Source organism: Choristoneura fumiferana, chromosome 18 (genome assembly GCF_025370935.1).
Source record: "Choristoneura fumiferana chromosome 18, NRCan_CFum_1, whole genome shotgun sequence".
In the NCBI taxonomy this organism is placed as follows: Eukaryota; Metazoa; Arthropoda; class Insecta; order Lepidoptera; family Tortricidae; genus Choristoneura; species Choristoneura fumiferana.
This window is the reverse complement of record NC_133489.1, coordinates 7790508-7814776: the sequence shown is the minus strand read 5'-3', so window position 1 is coordinate 7814776 and position 24269 is coordinate 7790508. Positions and strand designations below refer to the sequence as shown.

General features: G+C 37.1%; 2 protein-coding genes across 5 annotated transcripts in view; one reads left to right on the top strand and one right to left on the bottom strand.

The window, feature by feature from the left end:
* The window catches only part of Utx (Utx histone demethylase), a 33753-nt gene extending 24358 nt beyond the window's left edge, over positions 1-9395 (bottom strand). Inside the window, exons 1-4 of one of the 2 annotated variants that reach the window (XM_074101865.1) lie at positions 9197-9395; positions 8762-8867; positions 8201-8309; positions 5296-5404 (exon numbers count right to left, since the gene is read on the bottom strand). In XM_074101865.1, the coding sequence (XP_073957966.1) occupies positions 5296-5404; positions 8201-8309; positions 8762-8867; positions 9197-9261 (389 nt within the window). In that variant the 5' untranslated portion in view covers positions 9262-9395. Of the gene's footprint in view, positions 1-3157; positions 3439-5295; positions 5405-8200; positions 8310-8761; positions 8868-9196 lie in introns of those variants that run through there. The other variant, XM_074101866.1, reaches the window with a different exon arrangement.
* Positions 9396-11055: 1660 nt separating this feature from the next.
* LOC141438147 (dual specificity phosphatase 29-like) lies at positions 11056-24036 on the top strand. 3 transcript variants are annotated; one of them, XM_074101870.1, is made up of 5 exons: positions 11056-11285; positions 11633-11710; positions 16138-16265; positions 22571-22797; positions 23615-24036. In XM_074101870.1, exons 1-5 carry the CDS (start codon positions 11268-11270, stop codon positions 23812-23814), a joined length of 651 nt encoding a protein of 216 aa, XP_073957971.1. In that variant the 5' UTR covers positions 11056-11267; the 3' UTR covers positions 23815-24036. The 3 variants fall into 3 exon arrangements, with proteins under 3 accessions (XP_073957971.1, XP_073957970.1, XP_073957972.1); XM_074101869.1 differs by having other exon boundaries at positions 11630-11710; XM_074101871.1 differs by lacking the exon at positions 11633-11710 and having other exon boundaries at positions 11057-11285.
* The last annotated feature ends 233 nt before the right edge of the window (positions 24037-24269 follow it).

Genomic DNA, 24269 nt, shown 5'->3' with positions numbered 1-24269 from the left:
ATTTCAATTTTTTTAACGCGGCACAAGTAAAGCGACAACTATTTCTTTGAAACTCACGAGAGGATGCTGTTTTGCAATAGTGTGTTAACCTAACCCTGATTAATTCTGCAATACAATGTCAACCCTTAGAAAAGAATTTTAACAGTTGACATTGTATTGCAAAATGACAGCGAGTCGACTCAATATTGCAAAACAGCGTCCAGCATATGGCGTACCAGTACCTATACACCATGACAGAAAAGTAAACATTGCATAGAACAACTGTTAAACACTGCAAAGAGCACCGAAACAGTTCGCCGGTAATGGTGAAATTACTAGGTACCAAAGTACCAAATGCAATTAAAGCGCGAACGAGCGCGCGCGATGTCGGGAAATTTTATCGCTTTCTACGCTCGCCTGTTTATGTACTACACTACCTACGTAGTAAACGGATTGCAAATACATAGGTACATATGATACATATCTACTTATTTTTTTATCTATGGGCTGGCTGTCAGGGACATGTAGATAGGTAGGTATACAGCATGCATTGACCGATAAGTTAATTATACGGTGTTATTTAATTCTGCTGTTTTTAGGATTTGGTCGAACAACTTGCCAGTCGCTTAGTGATTGGCGTTTGCATCCACTGTTGCATTCGGTTCAAGAAACGGAAGGAAGGTTTCGTCTTATAGGCTCGTAATCCATGATTGAGGATGTAAAGCAATCATTTTGTGCGGCAACTAGCTTTCTGAGGGGGCAGATGTATCCGCTGTACGATTTCTCAGGAGGGAAGGAGACGGTGACGGTCATATAACTAAACAAAGGCTAGTAGTTGAAGGAGCAGCTGATGTCGTGACAGGTGGGGCAGCAGCCGGCGCTCGAGACACCTGCCGAGGCATGGCACACGCCACGCAAGCTGCTCTAAGCCATGTAATAGTTATTACCTATATCTACCACATGCCTACAATGAGAATAACTAAACGACTAATCTATATTCTATACTTTCTACCCGTTGCCACAGAGCCGCTAATACTAGCAGAGCAGCTGCCTGCCAAAGAAAAATGTCACACGAATTGTTAATGCGCGAGTCCATTACTAGAAATTGCAGCCTGTGCAAAGGACTTCCTATGTTAAGTAAATTAACTAAGTAATTATGAAGCGGAAAAGACCAATATTTCAAGGTACAGCAGATAGAAAAGCTATAATGACTATTTTAATGTAGTGGAATTAAGAAGAAAATAACAACATGGTTGAAGTTCTTTGTAAGTATTTTTTTTTTTGTCAAAACAGTAGGTAGGCACGCATTTCAAAAAAACGTTCAATATGTATATTCTTGAAGTTGAGCTAGCTATGTGAAAATATCGAAGTTTTAATGTTTGAGGAAGAGGTATACATGAATAATAATTAATAAGTACTTAGAAAATACTGATACTGATCGCACGTAGATAAAATACGTACCTACAGCACATGACTTTACTTCCTCGAATGATTGTTTTACATGTAGGTACGACGCAATATTTGCTGGAAAACATTCGGCATTAGATATGCGTGGAAGGACTAAACGGGCATACTAACGAACAAGTTCTGCAGAAACAGGCCGCGTGAGACTGGTACGAGTGCTTCGGAGAGTAGGATACCGTTACTAGCAGCAGTTACCGGCGTTGCGTAGATAATGTGCGAACCGGTTTGCGAACGATAGCCGCATTTCGTGATAACCGCAGCGATAGATTGACTGATAGATATAAAATATAGAGATAGAAACGTAGAAACAAGATACCTATAAGTTCATAGGTATATTATCATCACGCAATAAAGGGGAATTTTGTGTTACGTGTAAGCGTCACTTTGGAAGTGTGTGTTAATTACGAAAAGTACCCAGCTATCAAATTAATCCCGTTAGTAGTTCCTTGAAGCTATGGACTATGGAATCCCCTATGGAAACGGTTTTCCCGTGACCAGGAAATACGTGTTATCAGTGTCAAAGTACTTAATTAGGTATCCATCCTCATTGAATTTCCAAGCTGTGTCGCCGCACTACCGGTCGACAAATCGGTGACGTAAGACAAAAATGCGCGAAATCTGATTGTGCACTGGCCCATGACTCATTGATTTTCTTACGCTGACGTACGATGACAGGATTGTCCTACTTGTGACTTACTCACCACGGATGTAGTACGCAGAGGACACCATTAAACGTATGAGTAAGTCGAAATAGGTAATTAATGGTTACTATAGAATAGACCTTTACAGGTGAAGTTTGCGGTGGCTGAGCATACGCCAGCTATGATAGTTAACTATGGAAACTGGCTAAAAATTTTGCGTTCTTAAATAAACATTTTAATTTTTAAATGTTTGTCAAACTATGCCTACGTCCTTAACAGAAACTGATACAAGCTTAACTTTCATCCAGCCCGGACTCGCTTTATAAAAGGCTTGTTGCTAAACCTTGCTAGAACGTCCGGTTACATACTTGGAACCGTTAGCTTGAGCATAGCAGCGTGTGCCCAGACCGAACAATGAAGTCTATGCAATAACGTTGCATTTAACTTACACTTGAGTAGGTATTAGCTATTGGTGTGTGAAGGGAGAGGAGTTACATGGGAAGTGCCGCATATCGCGTGCAGCCGTAGTGTTCCTTCCACACACACTACCGACCTATATTTTATGCGGCGGCGAGTTCATTGTTTACTAGCCACACACGCACTGCTCACCCTCAGCTACGAACTTTCACCACCCCACTCTAAACCTCGTTTAAGTGCCCGAGGTCTCTGTTTATGTAAAAAAAAATATCGTAAACAGAAACAACTGGTCACTAACCCGAGATCGCTGTCCCTTTAAAATATTACCTATAGTGCAAAAAAAATTTGCTCCACACGAAGTCACACATGAAAGGGGGTGAATGACGAGGAGAGCTCCGATATCGGCTACCTGCGAAAATACACCAAAAAAAATATGCATGTATGCACAAAAACGCGACCTCTCGACGGGATCTGGCTCGCTGCAGTCGACTCTGTTCAACGTAGGTGTCTGCTGTCTGCATTTTGGAAACAAAACAATAGAAAGAGTCGCGTGTGAGCGAGTGAGATGGGGTACGGGCGGCAGGTTGAGTGAGAGAGAAAGAGAAGACGAGAGGCGACGTAAACAAACCACTAGCGGTCGCTTCGACCGCACTCACCATTTCGGGGATCGGGGGATCCAGAGGCTACAGTGGCCGCAGCGGCCCAGGTAGTGTCGACCGGGGTAGTCGTCGGGGGTACAGCACAAGCACTCGTTCACTCAGGATGGTTCTTAGCACTCTACCTACACATACGAACACGACAAATCCCGTCCTACACTACGCTTGCGGCCCGCGCCGGTGCAGTTTACGTCACCGCATCCCGCTCCCGACTGGCGGAGCGCGCTGCTCGCGAGCGACGACCTCGCTGCAGCCTGCACCGTCCCGCGCGCCCGCGCCGCCCCGCGCGCCCTGCGGCGCAGCCCGCCCGGCCCTACGCCGCGCTCCTCGCCTCGCGCCTCGCGCCGCGCACACCGCGCCTCGTCCTACGTCCGGTGAATCACGAACGTCGACCGACGACCGCCGACCGCCGACCCACCCGCACTTACAGCCACTACACTAAAAGCCCGCAAAACGATCTTTCTTTTTCTTACTTCAAAATAAACAAAAAAAAATATTTGTCTCCTAAAAAAGACTATAAATAGGTATAAAAATATTACAAAACATCATGTCAATTTACTGAACCTATTAATTAATAATTAATTGCACCCTGAATTAGGAGTTAGCGATCAATTAACGAGGAGAAACTATGAAAACAGAACAGAAAATAGAATGTATAATTGTAAGTAAAAACGAAAATTACAGGAACACCAATTATACCTCTACACAGCAAAACAGTCCATTGTAAAATAAGTTTAAACCTAACAAACCAAATCCAAACATAACGAGGCTAGTGCAGTGTTTGCTAGGCAAGGTACAGAAAAATGCACCCTATTGCATTTTCATAAAAGTCACACATGATTAAAAACCACCTGTTTGATAGTTCATTAAAAATGAAAGGGGAAAATTTTAGCCGCAGAAGTAAAATTTTCGGAACAATTGAAGATTAATTAAAAATGTGAACTCGAAGTTAACACATTATTTGAGATTAGGGCGCCCAAGTCTTTAATTAACTGATGAATAGTTTGCTCCCCTTTCATATCCTTCCTATTTATATCCCTAAGTTGCCTTCTGGACGGATATTCCCGGATTTCCCGGAGCGTTCACCATCCTTGCATATTTCATGGGAAGAAGAGCGCGAAGGTTCTAATCGATACGTTAGTTTCATGGCTAGTAAAAAGCAGTTTCGATGGAAGAGTTATGACTCATATCGATCACTGATGGTTGATTAACCTTTATTAATTACGAGGTAACGGAAAACTGTTTTGTGAAGTAGAAATCATAACATTCCCATAAGATGTGTGGAAAATGTGTCATAAAAACATCATGTTCTATTTAATAATAGATCGATTTTTGCTACTTCTGAAATGATATAAAATTGCCTGATAATTGATCAAATTCTAATTCATGGTTTATAATAATAATAATAAATTCATAAAACTAGATAATAATATACATATAATGCATGTAAAATACAAAGCACCCAGTAAATTAACACTTGTTTTCACTGTTGCTAATTTCTTTGCAATCGAAGTGAAAAGCCTCGCCACCGTCTTGGGTGGATATAAACGCCTCGGGTAAAATGGCGCGATTTATGCAGTCTCACAATCTACTATTGCGCCTATATAATGTGTCGATAGTAAAATCAAAGAGCCTGATAGACGTTACGCACGCATTTCTTTCATTGAGCAGTGCTACAGATGGGAAAAAGCAAGCTAGTGTAGTGGTTTTGGAGAACCCTTATGTCAAACGAAACACAAGTCATTGTTAATTTCGAAATAGTTAATAAACCGTTTGACTAATTTTGAACTACGGGCTAGCGAGAAACACTGTTATACAAACAGTATATAACTCTTAATAATTTAAATTTAATAGGAAATGCAATTAACTCAGTCACATTCTGACCTGATGCCGTATTGTCTAAGGCGCCGACGTTCACGATCGCATTAACCATCTCTTTCAACCCTCGTCGTACACCGTGTTACAGACAGAAATGGTGAAGATGATTGTGATTACAAGTGTGTTAAACAATAAGCTCTCTGGTTACAATAAAGAGTGAAGAAATTAAAATTTAATTAGATGCAGGGATACAGATTGGTTCATGCGGTTTGAGTAAATCTAAAATTTTAGTGTTTAAAAAGTATTATGATATGACTTACCATTCAAAGGCATTGTAGTGATAGTAGCAAAGTCCCAATCCATACAAAAACAGCGGGTCCTTCCAGTTATCGGACTCCAACGCGTAAAACTTCTGATATGCTGACATAGCTGCATGAAAAATAAATATTTTAATTAAATTGTTTGAGAATTAACAATTGGAAAGCTATAGAAGCCATAGCAAAAATTATCAAACAGCCAATACTAACAATATCTTTATTAGGGCACCGCAAGACAATGTAATTACATTGTTCTGTGTACTTGTTTTCTGTTTCGTTTACTATTGTGGTGTTTATTAAAGAGTAATTGTATTGTAGATCTTTCCAATTTAATGCCAAGCATTTATAAAACTGAGAGATGTGACAAATATTAAAATTATCTCTGTTGCGGCGCATCCCTAGTGTCAGGAGTGAGCGCGACGGACGCTTCTCTTTCGCTACACTTGGCTCAAGAAACGCATTATTTGTACTTTAATTTAATTTTTGTTTGATTGAGAAATACATTTGTAGTTGAAGAAATTGGAGTCAGAATTCATTCCCCTGTTACGGAACAATCTCTAAGATTCGTTAAGCTGTAATGGCCTTAGGCCATAAGACATTAAAAGTACGTATTTAGAAATTTTTATGGTCTTAGTTGGTATTATAAGTAAAAGTTTTTATTTGTAATTGTTTTTAAAATTCGAAATTTTATAGTGTTTAATTTAATTTTTACTTATTTATTGTTTGACTGTTTATTTAGAAACAAGCAGTTGGTTTAAATAAGTACAGTCACCAGCACCAATATCTGACAATATAAAGCGTGCATATAAATATCTGATTATGACTCTATTTCTAGGGCCGGTAGGACGTGTCAGATATTTTTGTGGGAGATATTAATGCAGGTCACTGTACCTTCTTACTCAAAACTGAAGAGTACCGTTCTTAAAAATAAACAATTTCTTTTCACTGAAAACAGACTGTCTTGCAGGCAGTATAGGTATAAACTTTACTATTGAAGTGCATACAATTTCTCAATGCAAAATTGTTTTTTTTTACAGTATACAACCATTTAGCGCACTATGCGTCTTATCATAAAGAGTATATATGTCGGCGGCCGATCTTAAAATCCGCCAGATCACGAAATTCCTAGGCATATCGTGAAATTGTGGTCACAATTCGTACTAATAACTCCTCGCTTCGCTCGTCGTACATACATTTTTATTTTTTTCGGCATATCACGATGTGCCCGGTATAGAGCTAGGAATATCGACGAATGCGTTGCTCTAATCGATCTGCCATATTGTTTTTCTGGCCAGCTTTTAGGCATACCTATCATGAACTGGCGCCATTTCAAGATATGCCTAGGAGTTTCGTGATCTGGCAGATTTTACGATCGGCCGCCGCGACATATATAACAGTCAAGGTTGTTAGTTACAAAGTTAAAAAATATATATATTATGTATGTTATACAGACGTCAAAAATAAGCATAAAAAATCAAGACAAAAAATCCCAAATCACAAATTATTAAATTACTGTAGCGACTCCTAGTGCCATCTAGTGAACAATGATAGAAACTCTGACCATGTTCTACATCTCGCTATCGAAGTTTCTCAACGCGGTCGCATATATACAAGTTCCGACGCTCTTCTTTCGGACTTCAGTCCCCAGGCATAACACCTGCCTGGAGAGGGATCTCTCTCTATTGGAACCTGCCCCCACAATGTCAAATAGAACAATTGTAATAAATTAAACAAATTAAATGTAGGACCTTGTGCAGGGTCGGCCCGGATCGCTAGCACCATATTACTCGCTAATGCAGTGTTAGGGCATTGAGAATAAGACACCAGGTGAAATTACTGACAAATGAGGTATTTTGTCTTTTACAAGTAACTCGCTATCGCTATCGGCAATGCTCCAGTACTGCAAATATCCTTGAGCTTGAGCTTGCTCGTTTATCTTCTTTGTTGTATAAAGGCTAATAGTTTAACCCTATCAAATAAAAAAAAAACCTAACAGTACCTAATTCAAATTAGTTTTTTTTCCACAAGCATCACTTTTTTTTTAGTATTTCTTGATTATTTTAATTAAAATTAGAAATTAACAATTTATTTATAATTTTAATGATCTATTATCCCTAAGGATTTTCTGACTTAACTCTTTATACAAAGAAGTAGTATATTCAATAAAAATCAGAAAAATGCTATAAAAAAAAATTTATAGCAAAAAAATTAACCAACTACAAAAAACCATGAAAATAATAATTCATTATTGAGGAGTCTTGGTGCTTCACCACCTGTTCCATTTCACCATATGCATTACGACTTACGACAAGCATAAATTGCTTAGCAACTGTGTTAAAGTAATTGAAATTCAATCCGTGAAGTACTTGTTTGTTACTGAGTAGTAGCTCTGTTGGTCAAATGTGGTCTTCATCAGTTCCGCTTCACCAAATGATGATTTTCAAAAGCAAATGCATGAGTTGCTACCAGTGCATTTGCTATAAATAGATGCAGTTTTTAAACCAAAAGTTAGTTTAAGAATTAATTCAGTAGTATTTACATATTGAATTTTGAAATGAAAATGTTAAGGGTATTTAAATTTTTAAGTTAGTTATCATTGTTATTAAAATAATTATAACCCTAGTTACACATACCCCAGCTCCAACTAAGCACAATTTTTTTTTTGTTGAGGCTTTAAACCCTGCTGTTTTTGCGTCCACACTCGCGATTTTGATATGCGTTGGTGCAGCGCAATGGAGATACGATATGATAAAATGATGCAAATGGGGACCCAACTTTATGTTATTCTTTAACTTCGATTTTGTTGCTACGGAAACTAGTTTTGGTTCCGTATCTAGATCCAAATTTGAATTGTTAAGTGTCGGCTCCTTTTTGTTAAACTACGTCCAACTATCAGTGATAAAATGACCTTTAGCATAGTCTTCTAGCAGGAGGTGAAAGTGGCCCAGTTTGCAGTAGGTCTTGGGATCTATGCAGATGTCTCGCCTGGCACCGGGGGAGCTGGCTCTGTCTTCCTCCTTTGACCGGAAACAATAAACATAAGCAGGGTTAAGATTAATTAAGTCACTTGATTTAACTCAGTGATTGAAATTATAATTAAAATATTACAATTAAAAATGATTTGTTTCAGTCCATTTACCTATATATTCAGAGATACAGTCAAAACCAAGGGGTAGCAAATATTTGGTTGATAACACAGTTGGGCCTTATTATAATATTAAAACCATACCACAATGTTTTTTGGGCCACTGGGCTGGTATTAGATAAAATTGGGGCATATGACATGAAACATCTGAGAGACTTACTCCATAATCTTCTAACGCCCAAGTAAAATTTTTGATTTATGAACATCAAACTTTATGTCATTTATGATATAGTTTTGGAGACCAACCAACCAGACCAACTAGAGTTTGATGTTCTGTAATGATGTTTGATAACTCTGGGTGTTAGGGGGATAAAATTAAATTACCTTAACTTGAACAAGCATCCCTTCCAGGTACTTGACAGCTTTAAGGATGAGTGCCCGTGTCCGGACATGTTCAGTCCCTCGCAGCTTCAGAAAGCCAAACTGTCGGCTGAAAATGTCAGATAAAACCCTGTTTAGTATATTTTAGTTGAGGTTATAGTTTCCTATCAATGAATTTTAGAGTATTTTAATGAGTTGTTTGTCTTTTGAAATCTTATTTAATGTTTGTAGTGACGCATAAGATCTTATAAATTTAATGTTTTTCACCTGTATTCACCACAACAACAGACAAATGGTATTTTGACACTGTAATTGTGGCGGTGTAGTTATTAATGTTGGAAACATAGATAATTACTAAAACGGAAACGATTAAATATGGAATGGGTGGAATTCTATGATTTGAGCTTAAAGATAATTAGTAAAAAACATTCAGCGTACCTATCTAGTTCGGACAAAACTTGTAGTTCTTGAGAGGTTAGATGCAACTCTTCTTTTTCGTCCATTTTGCTGGAAACTAATACAAACTGAGCTTCACATTAGTTTTTTAGTATTTCGACGTTTTTGTACATGCTTAAGGTATTAATCAACTTAGAAACTAAGGAAAATAAGATTTTTTCACCAAACTTTAATGTCAATTACGGACCACAGACTAAGTAAACTACGAAAAAGCGGGAGGGAGACACAAACCACAGGGTACAAAAAATATAAGTAAAATTAGTAAATTCTACAAGCAATACCTATAAGGGCAAAGAAATTGTATTGAATTAGAAATAGAAAATGAAAACCAAATTTAACTCAATATTTCCAACTAAATTAAGGTAATGGAGAAACATTACAGAAGCAACAACCATTTGAGCCACTATTTAAGACATCCAACCTGTCTTTCTAGTGAATAAACAACGTCAAGGTGACGAAAGAGATACATGAACATAGGGCTGCCATCCGTCCGGGTTTCCCCGGATTTGTCCTAGTTTAGAGGGCGTCCGGGGAGCGTCCGGGCGGGGTTTCATTTGTAGTCCATCTGCAAGCTGTAAATCGTTTTATAAGGATCTTATTTGATTGGCCTATATTTGATTATACCTACTGACCAAGTTTAATAAAAACCTAAACCTGTTCACATGTCCGGGTTTTGGGCTCCAAAATCCGGGGTTTTCAGGCGTCTTGTCCTGGTAGCCAAATTTTAGAGATGGCAGCCCTACATGAACAGCAGGGCTACCACGAAACTCGTAACTCGAAGTTCGTGTTGTGCGGTCTCTCTCGCTCTCGTATTAAATAGTATAAGTGTCAGAGAGATCGCACGACACGAACTTCGAGTTTCGAGTTTCGTAGTAGCCCAGCTAAAGATATTATTCCACTCTCTCCTTCCTCTTTGCAATGTTGCAAAGCGTAAAATCATTCATCCATTCATTCATTCATAGTGTTGCCAATTTAGCAACTTTGTCGCTATAACTAACGACTTTTAGTCTTAGTGACCAAAAGAAAAGTTTTGACGACAAAAATGCTTTAGCGTCTTATTTGGCGACTTTTGGAATACGAATTTAAACAGTTCTAGAACCAACAATGCATAAGTCAATTTTTGGCAAGCCAAGAGACGACGAGAATTAAAGCGTTTAGATGAATTCAGAGAGATCAATATCAAGAAATCTTTATTGGACTTTGCGATAAACGCGCTACCGTTAAATACTTATTTAATTAAAGAGTTACTATAATTCGATTTATACATCTAAATAGTAAAATTTAGGAAATCCTATCAAATCAAGTTTTTTCGGTGAATCTCATCCATTTTAATTTCAACCTTTTTTGGAGTACCTTACCAGGGGCCGGACTTTTTGTGTCCGAATCTAAAGCACGTTGTGCCTCTACCATATAAGCACATAGTCCTGACTCAGGACTCCTGGGAAGTCCGCTACTCGCCGACCTGGTGAATTGAATTTAACTATTATTTATGGTATGCATTTTTAACGCAGAATAATGCAGCTTCACGAGTTTAGCGACATTGACGTCAACTCGACGACGACGAGAATTTCAGTGGCAAGCCAAGAGATCTTTATGGAAAGCGACAAACGCGCTTGCGCACCAAATTTAAACTTAATTTAATTAAAGCTATATTCGTTTATACTCTAGGTTTAGCTATTTAAAAAAATAATATTCAAATCAATTTCAGTGAACTCGAAATCTTCTAATTTAAGTTTTTTTGTCGTATCCCAACCTTTTAGACAGGGGCTTCTTGTGTCCAAAGAGCTTGTGCCTCTCCCTGACAGTCCTGCGACTCGAGTTTCTAGGAGTTGGCAGCACTGTTCATTCATTGCAGTTGAACACAGTTGAAGTATGGCGCGCAGTCGATCGTGTCGTAATTATTTATAGTCGATGATTTAGATACAGTTTTTGTTTTAAATATTCTTGTTAATATTATTTGGCTCTCGCTAAAAATAGAGATATATGTTCTTTTTTCCCAGTGCATTTTTCAAGGGAACAATTTATTTTTCAAGGAAGAAATTAAATTAATAAAATGAGTTACAGGGACTCGGTAAGTTCGCTTGTTGTTTCTCTTCTTACATTAATTTCGTGTCTCAAAAGACAGTTATGTTGTGATAAAAGCAGAATTATAGACTTTACGATTACCCAGAGTTCTATTTTTACTACAAAGGTATTAGTCACGGATACAAGGTCATTTGATTCCTTGCGAACTTATGGGATATCACCTTTCATAACAAATACGTAATCGTAAATAAGATCTTGCTGGTGTGATTTCTGATGGCTGCCTACTATTATCTAATAAAATAATTGTTCATAACTCAAATCTGCTTATAACTACTAATTGGAATAAACAATTTGTGGCGGCTTAAATAACTAAGTAATGGATGTGTTCAGCAGCATACGCTATTTCCGAGATCGCATTCATATTGCGCTGCTACTGAGCAACGATTAGGAAGCTACATCAGAACACTAATGGTATTTATTGAACTGCTTTTTTTGTGTACTCCTGTACATACAATCAAACACAAATGGGGAGAAAAGGGCGCTGAAATGGTCTGAATGATTATGTACAAATTTTCGGCATTCATTGTTACATTATCTTGTATAAAACAACTTTTTGAATAAATTAATAATCTTATATGAGGATCACATTGTGACCATCAAGAAATAGTGTCATGCAGGCCGTAAAACCTATTTTGTTTCTGACTGTACGGTACAATCTCTGCAACTGTTTTAATAATCTGACCCTTGAATATTTGTGTTATTTGCATTAACAAAGTACTAAAGCTTTTAATATAACACATCCTAATACTCAATTTTAACTAACAGTTTAACTAATTCTACTTCTATGAATAATGTTCAACATTGTAGGTATAACATTTAAAGATTCATTGTATTATCAAATTTATAATATTATACTCAAAAGGGACTTCCAACCTAAACATAGCTCATCTTATTATAGATGAATTTTAACTTTATCCATAGGTATACAATCAATAATAAATAAATTGAATAAATTACATTAAATTGAATTAACCTGTCGAGCATCTTAGGCAGACACCCATATGCCTAACTCCACTTGTCAGTGACATCCGGTCGCTCGACGGGTTAAATCACAAATTAAGTTGAATTAAATGAACCAAATTAAAATTCAATTCAGTTTTTTGAGTTAGACTAAACAAAATAAAATTACAATAAACAGCTTTACATTCATTCTTAATACAGATAAATTGAACCCTTATGGGATCACTTAAGTGACCATCTTTCTGCCAAGTACTTTCTCACTCGTTGCCCCAGCCAGAGTAATGAAATTGAGCAAGATGCAGGGTCTCACAGTACAAGCTGTTAACCTTGTAAGTGCTAATTTTTTTAAAGGGCATAGTTGAGAATTCCTAGTTTTGTGATTTTGGAAATTATTTAAATAAATTTTAAATTCAATTTCATTGAAAACTTTGTACTCTGTCTACATAGCTCATTTGATTTGTACTTCATAAAGTATGCAAAGCTAATAAGGTTAAGGAAATATCCTAAAATCATTTTTATCTAAAGCAACAATTGGCAAATGAAAACTAAAATATCATTCAAGTACAACTCTATTTTAGTATAACTAAAAAGTAAACAATACAGGAAATTGGTTACATTTTGAACTAATAGGGTAGCTTCATAAAACATAATTGCAAGATGTGACTGTAGAGAAAATAATTTATTTAAAATATCTTTAGTAGCTCAATGTTTGCTAATGAAAACTAAAAAAAAAAAACTAAAAAAATCATACATTTTACTTTAGCCCTAGAAATCAGGTTAATTTTGAATTAAAAGCAAAATTAGACTTTTAGTTGTTTTGAAACAAATAAATAGTTGACAGGGTTGACAAATTTAAGTGGAGTAATTGTTAGCTAGGTAATGCCATACAAAAAATATATGGAATAATCGTGTTTTGCTTTTGCTCAGCTCATAAAAAGTATGGATATAATAAAGAAAAAAAATGGTGATGTCATCTACCCTGCAATGCGACAAAGATCATAAATGTATGTGAATGAAGTTTGCACGAGGGTGCTTTATTTTATTTTTATTATTATTATATTAGTGTTTTAATCTCAAAATATAAATAAAAACCACAAAAAAAACATACAAACAGCGGCACATATATGAAGTACATACATATGTCTATACTGGGATTTGGGATAAATAAAATATTGTAAAGTTTTGCAAGATGGCAGCATTAGTTGTGTTTTTTGCCACATTTGTCAAGATATTTTCTCATACTGTATTGATACTGTTGCATGTTGATATCTAACATATCAATAACATATACTCTTAGAATCTTGGCAGCACATTCTAGACTAGGCCCACCTAAATGGCTTCAACATGATTAATGGTTTTTAATTCACCTACTTCTGACTTAATGCCAAGTGTCAATCACATACCTATGCTATGCAGATCTCATTTAATCCAATCACTGTCTATATTCATAATAATTAGTGAATTCAATAATTAGTACCATATAGATAGTAATAGTAGGTAAATGATACTAATAATAATAATAATGTATTCATCAGACAACATAGATCCATTCATTTGTTAGTACATACATACACACTTACAAACTAAGTTAGTTTGGTTCAAAATTAAATTAAAAATTAATATAATCAGAGAAAGAAAACAAAAACATATTTTAAAATTAAAATCAAAGAAATAAAATAAAATAGTATTAAAATCAATTTCATCATCATCATCCCAGCCTATATACGTCCCACTGCTGGGCACAGGCCTCCTCTCAGAACAAGAGGGCTTGGGCTATAGTCAAAAATCAATTTAAATTAAATTAAATGTGAAATAAATATTTTACTTAAATTACAATTACAAACTTAGCCGTTATAGTTTTCCTTGAAAGTTTGATATACTTACTACCATCCTGAATTTTTTCAAATTTTTCCACCCACCGGTTTAGATTTTAGAGGGGGGGACGCTCGATTTTAATGAAAATTTGCACTTTAATGTTGAATATTTCGCAAACAAATCACTGAATCGAAAAATCGTCTCAGCAAACCCCTAATGGTTTTAAAAAAACCTATCCAACGATACCCCACACTACAGGGTTAGATGAGAAAAAAAATAACCCCCACTTTACGTCTATGGGAGGTAACCTAAAAAAATTTTTTTTTTAATTGTACTTACCATTTTGTCGGCATAGTTTACATATAGATCCGTGCAAAATTACAGCTTTCTAGCATTGATAGTCCCTGAGCAAAGCCGCGGACGGACGGACAGACAGATAGACATGGCGAAACTATAAGGTTCCGTTTTTGCCATTTTGGCTCCGGAACCCTAAAAACGTACAGTTTCATCAGTCATTTTCTTGAACATCTCGACTTCTGGTGCGCTAATAAATAGGTAAAACATCTACCTTTACCTCTCCATCTACCATTGAATGGCCCGACTACGTTCAACCGGCGGCGCAGCGTTAGGTAGGACGGGGAGTTAGCGTATTATAGTATAGCACAGGTAAAATAAGACTAAATAAGACAGTTTGGCGGCAAAATATGTAGGTACATCAATAAAACTTTGTTTAAGTATAACTTTTATCTTGGCACTAGAAATGAGGATCTGCCGAGTCCTACCAAAATTTAGGCGTCCTACCCTCTCCCAGGGGGTATGGGCATTGGGGCCAACGTTTAAAAAATGCAAATTTTACTAACTAGGCGAGTGAGGTGTCATTTTCTATGTAATTTTTTGCGCTGAATCAAATGAGACTGTATCCTCATAGGATAAATATTTAGCGAGATATTAAGGGTTTTTCTTGAATGGCTATGGCCAAGGTTCAGCGCAAAAAAAGAACATAAAAAATAACACCTCACTTGCAGTTTGTTTTGCATTTTTAAACGTTGGCCACTGCCCATACCCCCTGGGACAGGGTAGGACGTCTTAATTTTGGTAGGACTCGGCGCAGATCCTCATGTCAGTGCCAAGTTTAAAATTATAAACAAAGTTTCATTGATGTACACATATTTTGCCGCCAAAATATGCATTTTTCCAGTACTAGTAGGTATAGGCGGTAATTCTAATACCCAAACGACAGAATATTTCGATCCGCTTCGTCACAATTTAAAGACCCTAGCGTGTCCTAGCGATGTCCCCTATAGTGTTTGTGAACGGCAAGAGTAGCCTAGCTTTTTCGTTCAGCTCAGTGCATCACTATTTTATTATCGTGGATGCAGTGCTATTCAGGGTCAATGAACTGAAACGTTCAATACTCGTAATAATATATGGACATGACATGAACGCATCACGTTTAGTCTGTTCGATGTTCGATGTTATATTATAAAGTCGCTGTCCTATAGGTTAATGAAACTGTCTGAGATGATTATCATTCCTGAAATTTTTGTAGTATATTTTGGAATAATTTGCAAAATAAAATATTTTTGGACACAACTTCGAAGCTCAAATCTATCGAAAAAAAAATAAAACATTAAATGCGTTATCGGGTCCCAATCCATAATTATGATGAAATTATACATATTACGATGAAAAATAACATATTTATTAAAATTTTATTCACATAGGTAGGTACTTTACTCACAATGATAAAAAAGTTGAATGTATTAGGTATCTAAAACAAGAGCAACAACATTAATGTTTTCACTCTTATCTCTCTGATAGGAACATTCCGGTGCATGCACAATATTTACTTTAATAAATTAGATTCAGTAACATCACGATATTGCTTCTCACAGTTACTAACTATTGTCGCCGACCCAAATTTGAGCCACAATTTTACAGTCCTCGAACAGGAAAGAAAGGTTAAATTTAAAAAAATTGCTGGCCCACATTTGGGTCACACGCAGGCCATTTGGAAAATGGGCCAAATGTTATGTTGTGTGACGTGTAGTCCCCGTGTGCAGAGTTTCGGGTCTTCGTCGTCGATGCTGAGTTCGCTCAGCTCGTTCCGGTCGCGACCGTTCGCCGACATCGCTTACAGTCCCACGCCGGACCTGAACGAGGTCTATCCGGGACTGTATGTTGGAGATGCGTGAGTATAATTAATTATTAAATCTTTTTTTAAGTACTTTAATAGTATATTTAACTTTTGTCGCAGCGGGCAAAGAAGCTACCGGTGATGTCTGCTATCGCCTACCACAGCTAAGGATATAAGAAACTTCATGAAATTTCAAGTTTCTAAGACAACTGGAAGTACGCTACGCAATATATTTTGATTCCTCGACAATTTCTATGGACGTTTTTAAACTGCATCTTTGATTTTTCCACTGCTCCAGGGGGTGGCAGTGGCAGACCCAAGTATATATTTAAGCATGATGCTTCCACACATTCCTGACAAAACGGGTTTTGATAGACGAACGAATGAACAAACAGACAGACAAATGACATGGTGATCTAAGGGTTTCGTTTATGCCAACTAAGGTACAGACAGAGCCCCAATAAGGTCGATGGCTGGTCTATCGCCTGAAACTTTGAAACTCTGCACTCTTGAGAAAATTTTGACGTTTCTTCTCGTCTCAGTCTTACATAGTCCTTTAGGAATGGCATTATCTAAAGATAATATGTTATCTAAATCTAGATATTATCTAAAGATCCGTTGCTTTCCTCTTGCAAATATATATGCATTTTAAGTGAAATATAAATTTATTTATTATGCAGCCTTTTGGCAGCGGACCCAATTTCCCGGTATTATGCTGTAAACTTATAAAAGTTGTATCTTCGTGGATAGCACTAGGTACCTATACCTTAGTGCTTATGATATGAATATTTTTTTATAAATAAAGGTTAATTTTCTTTATGCCTGCGACAAAAACTCGTACCTACACCACGGCAACAGACCGAATGGTGAAAGGGTGAATGCCCCGTTTCGTGTCTCACGAAATAAGCTAGGAACTCGAGCAGGAGAAAGATAAATAATATATCGCACGTTAAATCCAATACCGTCACTATACGAAAAATATGGTTTACCCTTGAAATGTCGAGAAACTTCTAATCGAATATCAGTTAAAAGTCAACGTTTCCTATTTTTTCATTTCATCGAATATTCATTACCTCGAATGATTAAATAAGTATTTTTTATACACCGATTTTTAATTTCTGGGAATATTATATAATAGATAGTTTGGCAGAACTTCATTTCATATTTTGTTATTTCATACTTTTTTGAATTAAATTTATTAATTTTGTAGAGATTTATTTTTGTTGGGGTCGCAGTCCAACCTAACCTAACCTACTTTTCTGGTAGCGATTTAATTTTGTTGGGGTTGCAGTTCTAACCTAACCTACTTTCCTCCTGGTAGCGATTCATTTTTGTTGGGATCGTAGTTCTAACCTCATCATCATCATCATCATCAGCCCGAAGACTCCACTGCTGGACAAAGGCCTCCCCCTTAGAACGCCACAATGAACGACAACTCGCCACTTGCATCCACCGGTTTCCCGCTACTCTCACGATGTCGTCAGTCCACCTGGTGGGAGGCCTGCCAACGCTTCGTCTTCCGGTTCGTGGCCGCCACTCGAGGACTTTTCTCCCCCAACGGTTATCTGTTCTTCGAGCGATGTGGCCTGCCCATTGCCACTTCAATTTGCATATTTGCGATTTATTTTTGTTGGGGTCGCAGTTCTAACCTAACCTAACCTACTTCTGTCGCGTTTCTAACCCAACCTAACCTATTTTTCTGCTACCGGTTTATTTTTTTAGGGTAACTGTTCTAACCTAACCTATTTTCTGGTGTTTTATAATAATACGTGGAAGAAATAAACAGCGATATTTAGTTGTTCTGTCTCATGAATCGTTGATGTAATGTCGTCGTCCCAGCCTATATACGTCCCACTGCTGGGCACAGGCCTCCTCTCAGAACAAGAGGGCTTGGGCCATAGTTCCCACGCGGGCCCAGTGCGGATTGGGAACTTCGCACGCACCATTGAATCGCTTCGCAGGTTTGTGCAGGTTTCCTCACGATGTTTTCCTTCACCGCAAAGCTCGTGTAAATTTCAAATGTCATTCCGCACATGAATTTTAAAAAACTCAGAGGTGCGAGCCGGGGTTCGAACCCACGACCCTCTGCTTGAGAGGCGATAGGTCAAACCACTAGGCCACCACGGCTTATGTAATGATGTAATGTATTTTTAAGCAAATAATAATCCTTGTACTGCTGTTGTAATAATTGTTTTAATATGTAATGAATAGCCGATGAAGTGAAATTACTCCAAGAGAAAATATTAGTATTGAATATTCTATGAATTGTTTTTGATGAAATGAAATTCGATAAATAGTTTGTCGACATTTCAAGGGGCACCCGAAAAATATCAATTATTGGTATCAGTTATTCGGCGCAAGCTAGTGTCATTTAAGCGAGGCGCTAAGAAACCTATTAGTTCCGCTAGATGGCGTTGGTTCTTGAATGATTACTGTTACTGCAAGCTTGGCACTAAACAAAAAGATACGCGTCTCCTTTCAAAATTTAGCAAAATTATAAGTGAAACAGTGTCATTTTGCGTTTAGTGCCAGTGTTCTACGTAAAATCCAGGCGAGTTTTATGTAAAATACTGTCATTTTGGTCTAAAGGCCAGTTTTCTACTTATTCGTCGATAAATTTGACATACAAAATAAATTGCAATACAGTCACCTGAGGATAGAAACACTATTGTAGTTAACTCAATTCCAAGTGTTGCATTTTTTTTTAAATACTGTTTATTTTATTCTTGTATAGTGACATTGTTGACTTAATTTGACTAATATTAAAATGAAACCCTGACATTTTGGTTTTAAGGTAACCCTGAAAGTTATTTCTCAAAATTATGTATTTTAACATCACATTTCCACTTAAAAACCTACTTGTAGTTAATTTACTGAAGAAAAGGTTGTAAAATATTCCTGGCGATTGTTTATTTTTCGTTTGAACTGTTTTTTTCTTAAACTAAGTACTAATCATTCTCAAGCAATCCTTTCAGTTATAATTTTCCTTGTGAATTTGATATATTTACTACCATTCTGATTTTTTTTTAATTTTTCCATCCAACAGTTTGATTTTAGAGGGGACGCTCGATTAGAATGAAAATTTTCACTTTAAAGTTTAATATTTCGCAAACAGATCACTGAATAGAAAAATCTTTGTAGCAACCCCCAAATAGTTTTAAAAGACCTATCCAACGATACCTCACACCACACTATAGGGTTAGTCGAGAGAGAAAAAAACACCTCGACTTTACCATGTGAGGTACCCTAAAAATTTTTTTATTTTTTCTTTATTTTACCTCTTTGTTGGCGTAAGTGATATGTATATTCAGGCCAAATTACAGCTTTCTAGTACTAATGGTCTCTAAGCTTAGCCGCGGACGGACTGACAGACAGACGGACAGACATGGCGAAAGTATAAGGGTTCCTAGTTGACTATGGAATAAATAGCTTGGTAGATGCTCATTGAATAACTCAATATTATGTAAATTCGTTTTACAAGGATATCTGTGTTTAAAGGAATGTTTCATGTCTAATCTTTGTAAAGTTTGTACGTGGATTCTGTCTGATACATTTTTTTTTTGTTGTTAATTTTTGTGAGGGTTTTGTTTGAATTCCCTTATAATAATATTCACAATGACTGAGTAATCTTAAGGCATGGGCATATTTTATTTTTTTGTTTAATTATAGTTCTTATGAGTTATACTTGAAATAACTGCTTTTCGTTCAAAAATGGAGTATGGAAAATGCTAATTTTAGATATTTTTAAGTAAAATAAATATTGTTTTTTTTTTATTTACCTGAAATATTATTTTTATATATTTCGGAGATTGGGTAAAGAGAGCGACACTATTTTCTTTCTTTTCTTTCTTAAGTGGGTAGCATTATTTATCTGTCGAATTATAATCGCACAGAGAGATAGATAGACAGGTAAGCAGATATGTCAGGATATATGCTCAGCATAGCCGAGTTCTGATCTCCATCTTTAGCCCTCTTCAAGGTCGGTTAATATGATATAAATGATTACACTCGTGTTTCTCTTGTAAAGCCAATCTTTATTCAATTAAGGCTTAAATTAACATTGAAGCTACTGCACGGTTCGTAAGTAACTTCAGCAGCAGCTTAGGTACTGAAGTTTACTGGAGCTGATTGAGAAAGCAAATACGAACTTATTCGACAACATACGATGGAATAACATTATTTGATCTTTACTTACTTATCAATAAATAAGTGCCGTTCTATTTATTGCCGTTCTTTACGTTAGTACCCGAAATACCTATTATTCATCTTTGAGGGTCGTCCCACGCTTCACGGTTCAGTCGAACGACGACGCAAATATCTTGAACTTTTCCACTTCCGCGCAAGTACTACTAACATTTAAATTATATTACGTAATGTATATTACTTGGTCCTGTCCGTGATATGTATTTCTGTTCATCGTCTGGCCTTGGAATTCTCGCCTGGGGAAGTCTAAGAAGATCTTTCTTTTGCGGGATAATTTTAGATATGCAGCTCATCCAGGTCATTTACCTTTTTATTGTAGAAAAATCCCGCTTTCATTTACACTTGGGAATCAGATACAACTTTGTACCTTGCTAGGACGTCACCTTACCTTGTTGATTGTGGAGTAGGAGTAACTAATTTGGGCTAGGTGAAGAGATAAGTAGTTGATTGATATGGACCTACTGCAAAGTAACGTCTGCAAAGATTAATTGAATGGGAATCACTTCGGTATTAATATATGATTAGTTTACACTAGTGACTAGTCCATTGCTAATAATTTGGTACCTATGTATGCGCAGTTGGTAACTAAACAACCTATTGTATTCGTGTAACTATATTACCTATAACAACAACACGCATGCATTCTTGTAATTAAAACGTTTCGCCTTCGCGAGTTCCTTACCGTACGAGTAAACAGAGCTCCTTAGTCTATTCGAGACTAGAAGTAGAGTGACTGGACATAAGTACATATTTTTACCTGTTAGATAAGCGAAAACTACTTCTTACGCATTATGGATGATGATACACGAGAGAAGCGCGGTCACTAGAGACAATATCGCAGAATAATTGGGGATATCATATCCGAAAAGAAATGTCCGAAAAGCGTAAAGTCGTACCTACCTACTGCCATTATTTTAGAACTTTTTAATTAAATAGGGTGAATTTCGAGCAATAATTAGTACTCCTGATGGTAAGTGACAACACCAAAAAGAAATTTTTTAACAAAAAAGTCTACCGACTCCAAAAAAATAAAAAAATAACAAAAAATGGAACTGACTTTAAAACCCTTGAAAATACATTTCTAGCACTAGGTACCTACTAGCTCGAAGTCGGTGCCTCAGCACGAGCCAGCAGGAATGGAACAATAGTCAGGTACCTAGTGCTAGAAATATATTTTCAAGGGTTTTATAGTCGGTTCCATTTTTCGTTATTTTTTTATTTTTTTGGAGTCGGTTTTACTTTTTTGTTAAAATTTTTCTTTATTTCTCACTTTTTAGTGATTCGTAGCCTAAGTACATCTCACAACGATTCTATGAAGCCCAAACACGGCTTAGTTACGTTGTTTTATAACACAGTTCCATTGCCTACCTTCCGGCTTTAGCATCAGATCAGTTCGAAAGAATCATTCACTTAAAGCTCCTTCTTAGTCGCTTATATAGGTATATTAATAATGATCGTTTATAGACGAGCGAGCCTTACTTAGCTTTGACGAGTTCCATTGGTTATCTACGGTCTTTTAATCAGGTTCAGTTTACCAAATGATACTTTCTGAATGTAAATGCTTATCTTAATGCTAAAAATGCCAAAATCGCCATAGGTGTGCCTATAAAATTTGAGGTTTGCCCTCGTTTTTCCTAGGATCCCATCATCAGATCTTGACTTTGTGGCAATGGGACCACCTCAGAAGAGTACGCTATCGAATAAAAAAAGAATTTTGAAAATCGGTCCACAATTGACTGAGTAATCGGCGAACATACATAAAAAAAATACAAACTTTGGAACATAGAACCTCCTTTTTTGAAGTCGGTTAAAAATGGATGCGCGCGACATAATAGAATTGCGGATGCATTGCCTGTCTAGAGAACTGAGGAAAAGTATACCTACCTATTGTGCCAGTTATAATCATTTCACCGGCTCTTACTGTCGTATTTAGCAGAAACGTTTTCCAGTATGGCATCGGGAGTATGCACCGCCGCCCTTAGACATCCATGACATAAGTTGAGTTACGGATGCGTTGTCGGCTAAAAAGCCTACGAAGGAGAAAGGAGCAGGCTCGTTTTTGATTGCTTTCCATCAGGTGATCCGCCTGCTCGTTTCCCCCTATCATGTAAAAAAAATATAATCATCAATTCATCATCTTGACTGCATTGTTCCAGAGTTGCTGCAAAGGACAAGTCTTTCTTACGGCGCATGGGCATCAACTACGTTCTGAATACCGCCGAGGGCAAGCGGTATACGCAAGTGGATACCGACCATTTGTACTACCGCGACTGTCCCGGGCTACGGTACAGGGGCTTCCCACTCATGGACCTGCCCACCACTGATATATCCAAGTATTTCCATATCGCTGCCAATTTTATTGATGAAGGTGTTTCTAGAGGCGGTAAGTTGTACTAATTCTAGAAAAGTTTTGTCTAAAAATACTTCTTTTGTCCCTTTGAGATAAGTTGTTAGATTTAACGAGAGACCAAACCAACAAAATAAACCGCTTTTGTATTCTGTCTGAGCTTTATCTCGGCCGCCGAGCTTTAGGCTCGAACCCACGACCTTATGCTTGAGAGACCATAGGGTCAGGTCATTATCACTAAGCTACCACGACTTCCCGACGAGTTGTAGAATGAGCTTAGCCTTTAAGCACTTCTCCAAACAAGTACAATTGCTTGATATAGGATATAAGTATCTACACTGCTTTTTGTTTGATCATCATAATATATTTTTCCAATAATTTTGAGCTCTTGTTTATTATTGTTTAATTATAAAATATTAGCTGTACGACCGAGCTTTGCTCGGGCTAAAACTCGAGAATAAGCGTTTTCCCAGAAAAAAGACCAAGCTAGATTGATTTGTCATCCCCGTAAACCTCCAGATACCAAATTTCATCGAAATCGTTGGAGCCGTTTCCGAGATCCCCGAAATATATAATATATTTACATATGTAAGAATTGCTTACAAGAAATTGCTCGTTTAAAGGTAGATATTTTTTGTTGGCAAAAATATAATTCCACATTATTTAAAAATAATTTATTTAATTTTCTTTGAACTGGACAACTTCTTGAAGGATTGTCCCTTGTGGACAGAGAGCAGTAGAAGTATCGGAGGAAGGCCTCTATTCAGCAGTGGGACAGAATAGACTAACCATAATAATAATAATCAATTTTCTTTCATGTCCCTTATCAATTCAACAACCTTTTTTCCTTCAGGCCGTGTCCTCGTCCATTGCTTCATGGGTGTGTCTCGCTCCGCGACCTGCGCTATAGCGTTTCTCATGATCAAACGCGGCATGTCCCTCACAGAGGCGATGGCGCTGGTCCGCTCCCGCCGCGACATCCACCCCAACGAGGGCTTCATCCGTCAGCTGCAAATGCTCGACCGAGAACTTAGAGTGTCCCGCATCCGCTGACCCAGAACCCCCATGCAGCCGCTCTTCAGTCTCTCGTGTGATATCAAGTTCGGGCGAGACCGCGTGCGCAGTCTCGATCGATCTTACAGCCATCACTACTGAAGAGAACTTGCTAATGTGCCCAGTGATTGCATGCTTTGAGGATATACAAGAGCCATCAGATACAGTGGTTAAGCTAAACTTATTTCACTTACCATGCACTTAGAGCAACGCGGGCCGGTAGGACCGCGTTGCTCTAAGACCAGCATAAATAATAATAAATTAATAATTATTTTAATTCTTGATAATCTTTTAAACAGTAATTAGAATTTTCAATTTGGTTTTAACTTATCATTACTTATAGGTATGTACTATTAGTGTAAATTTTCAAGATGAAGTCATTATGTTGAACAGCTTTCCCTTCTATCTGGTGGTGATTGTACATATCATAATCTCAACATGGACACTGGCTTTTA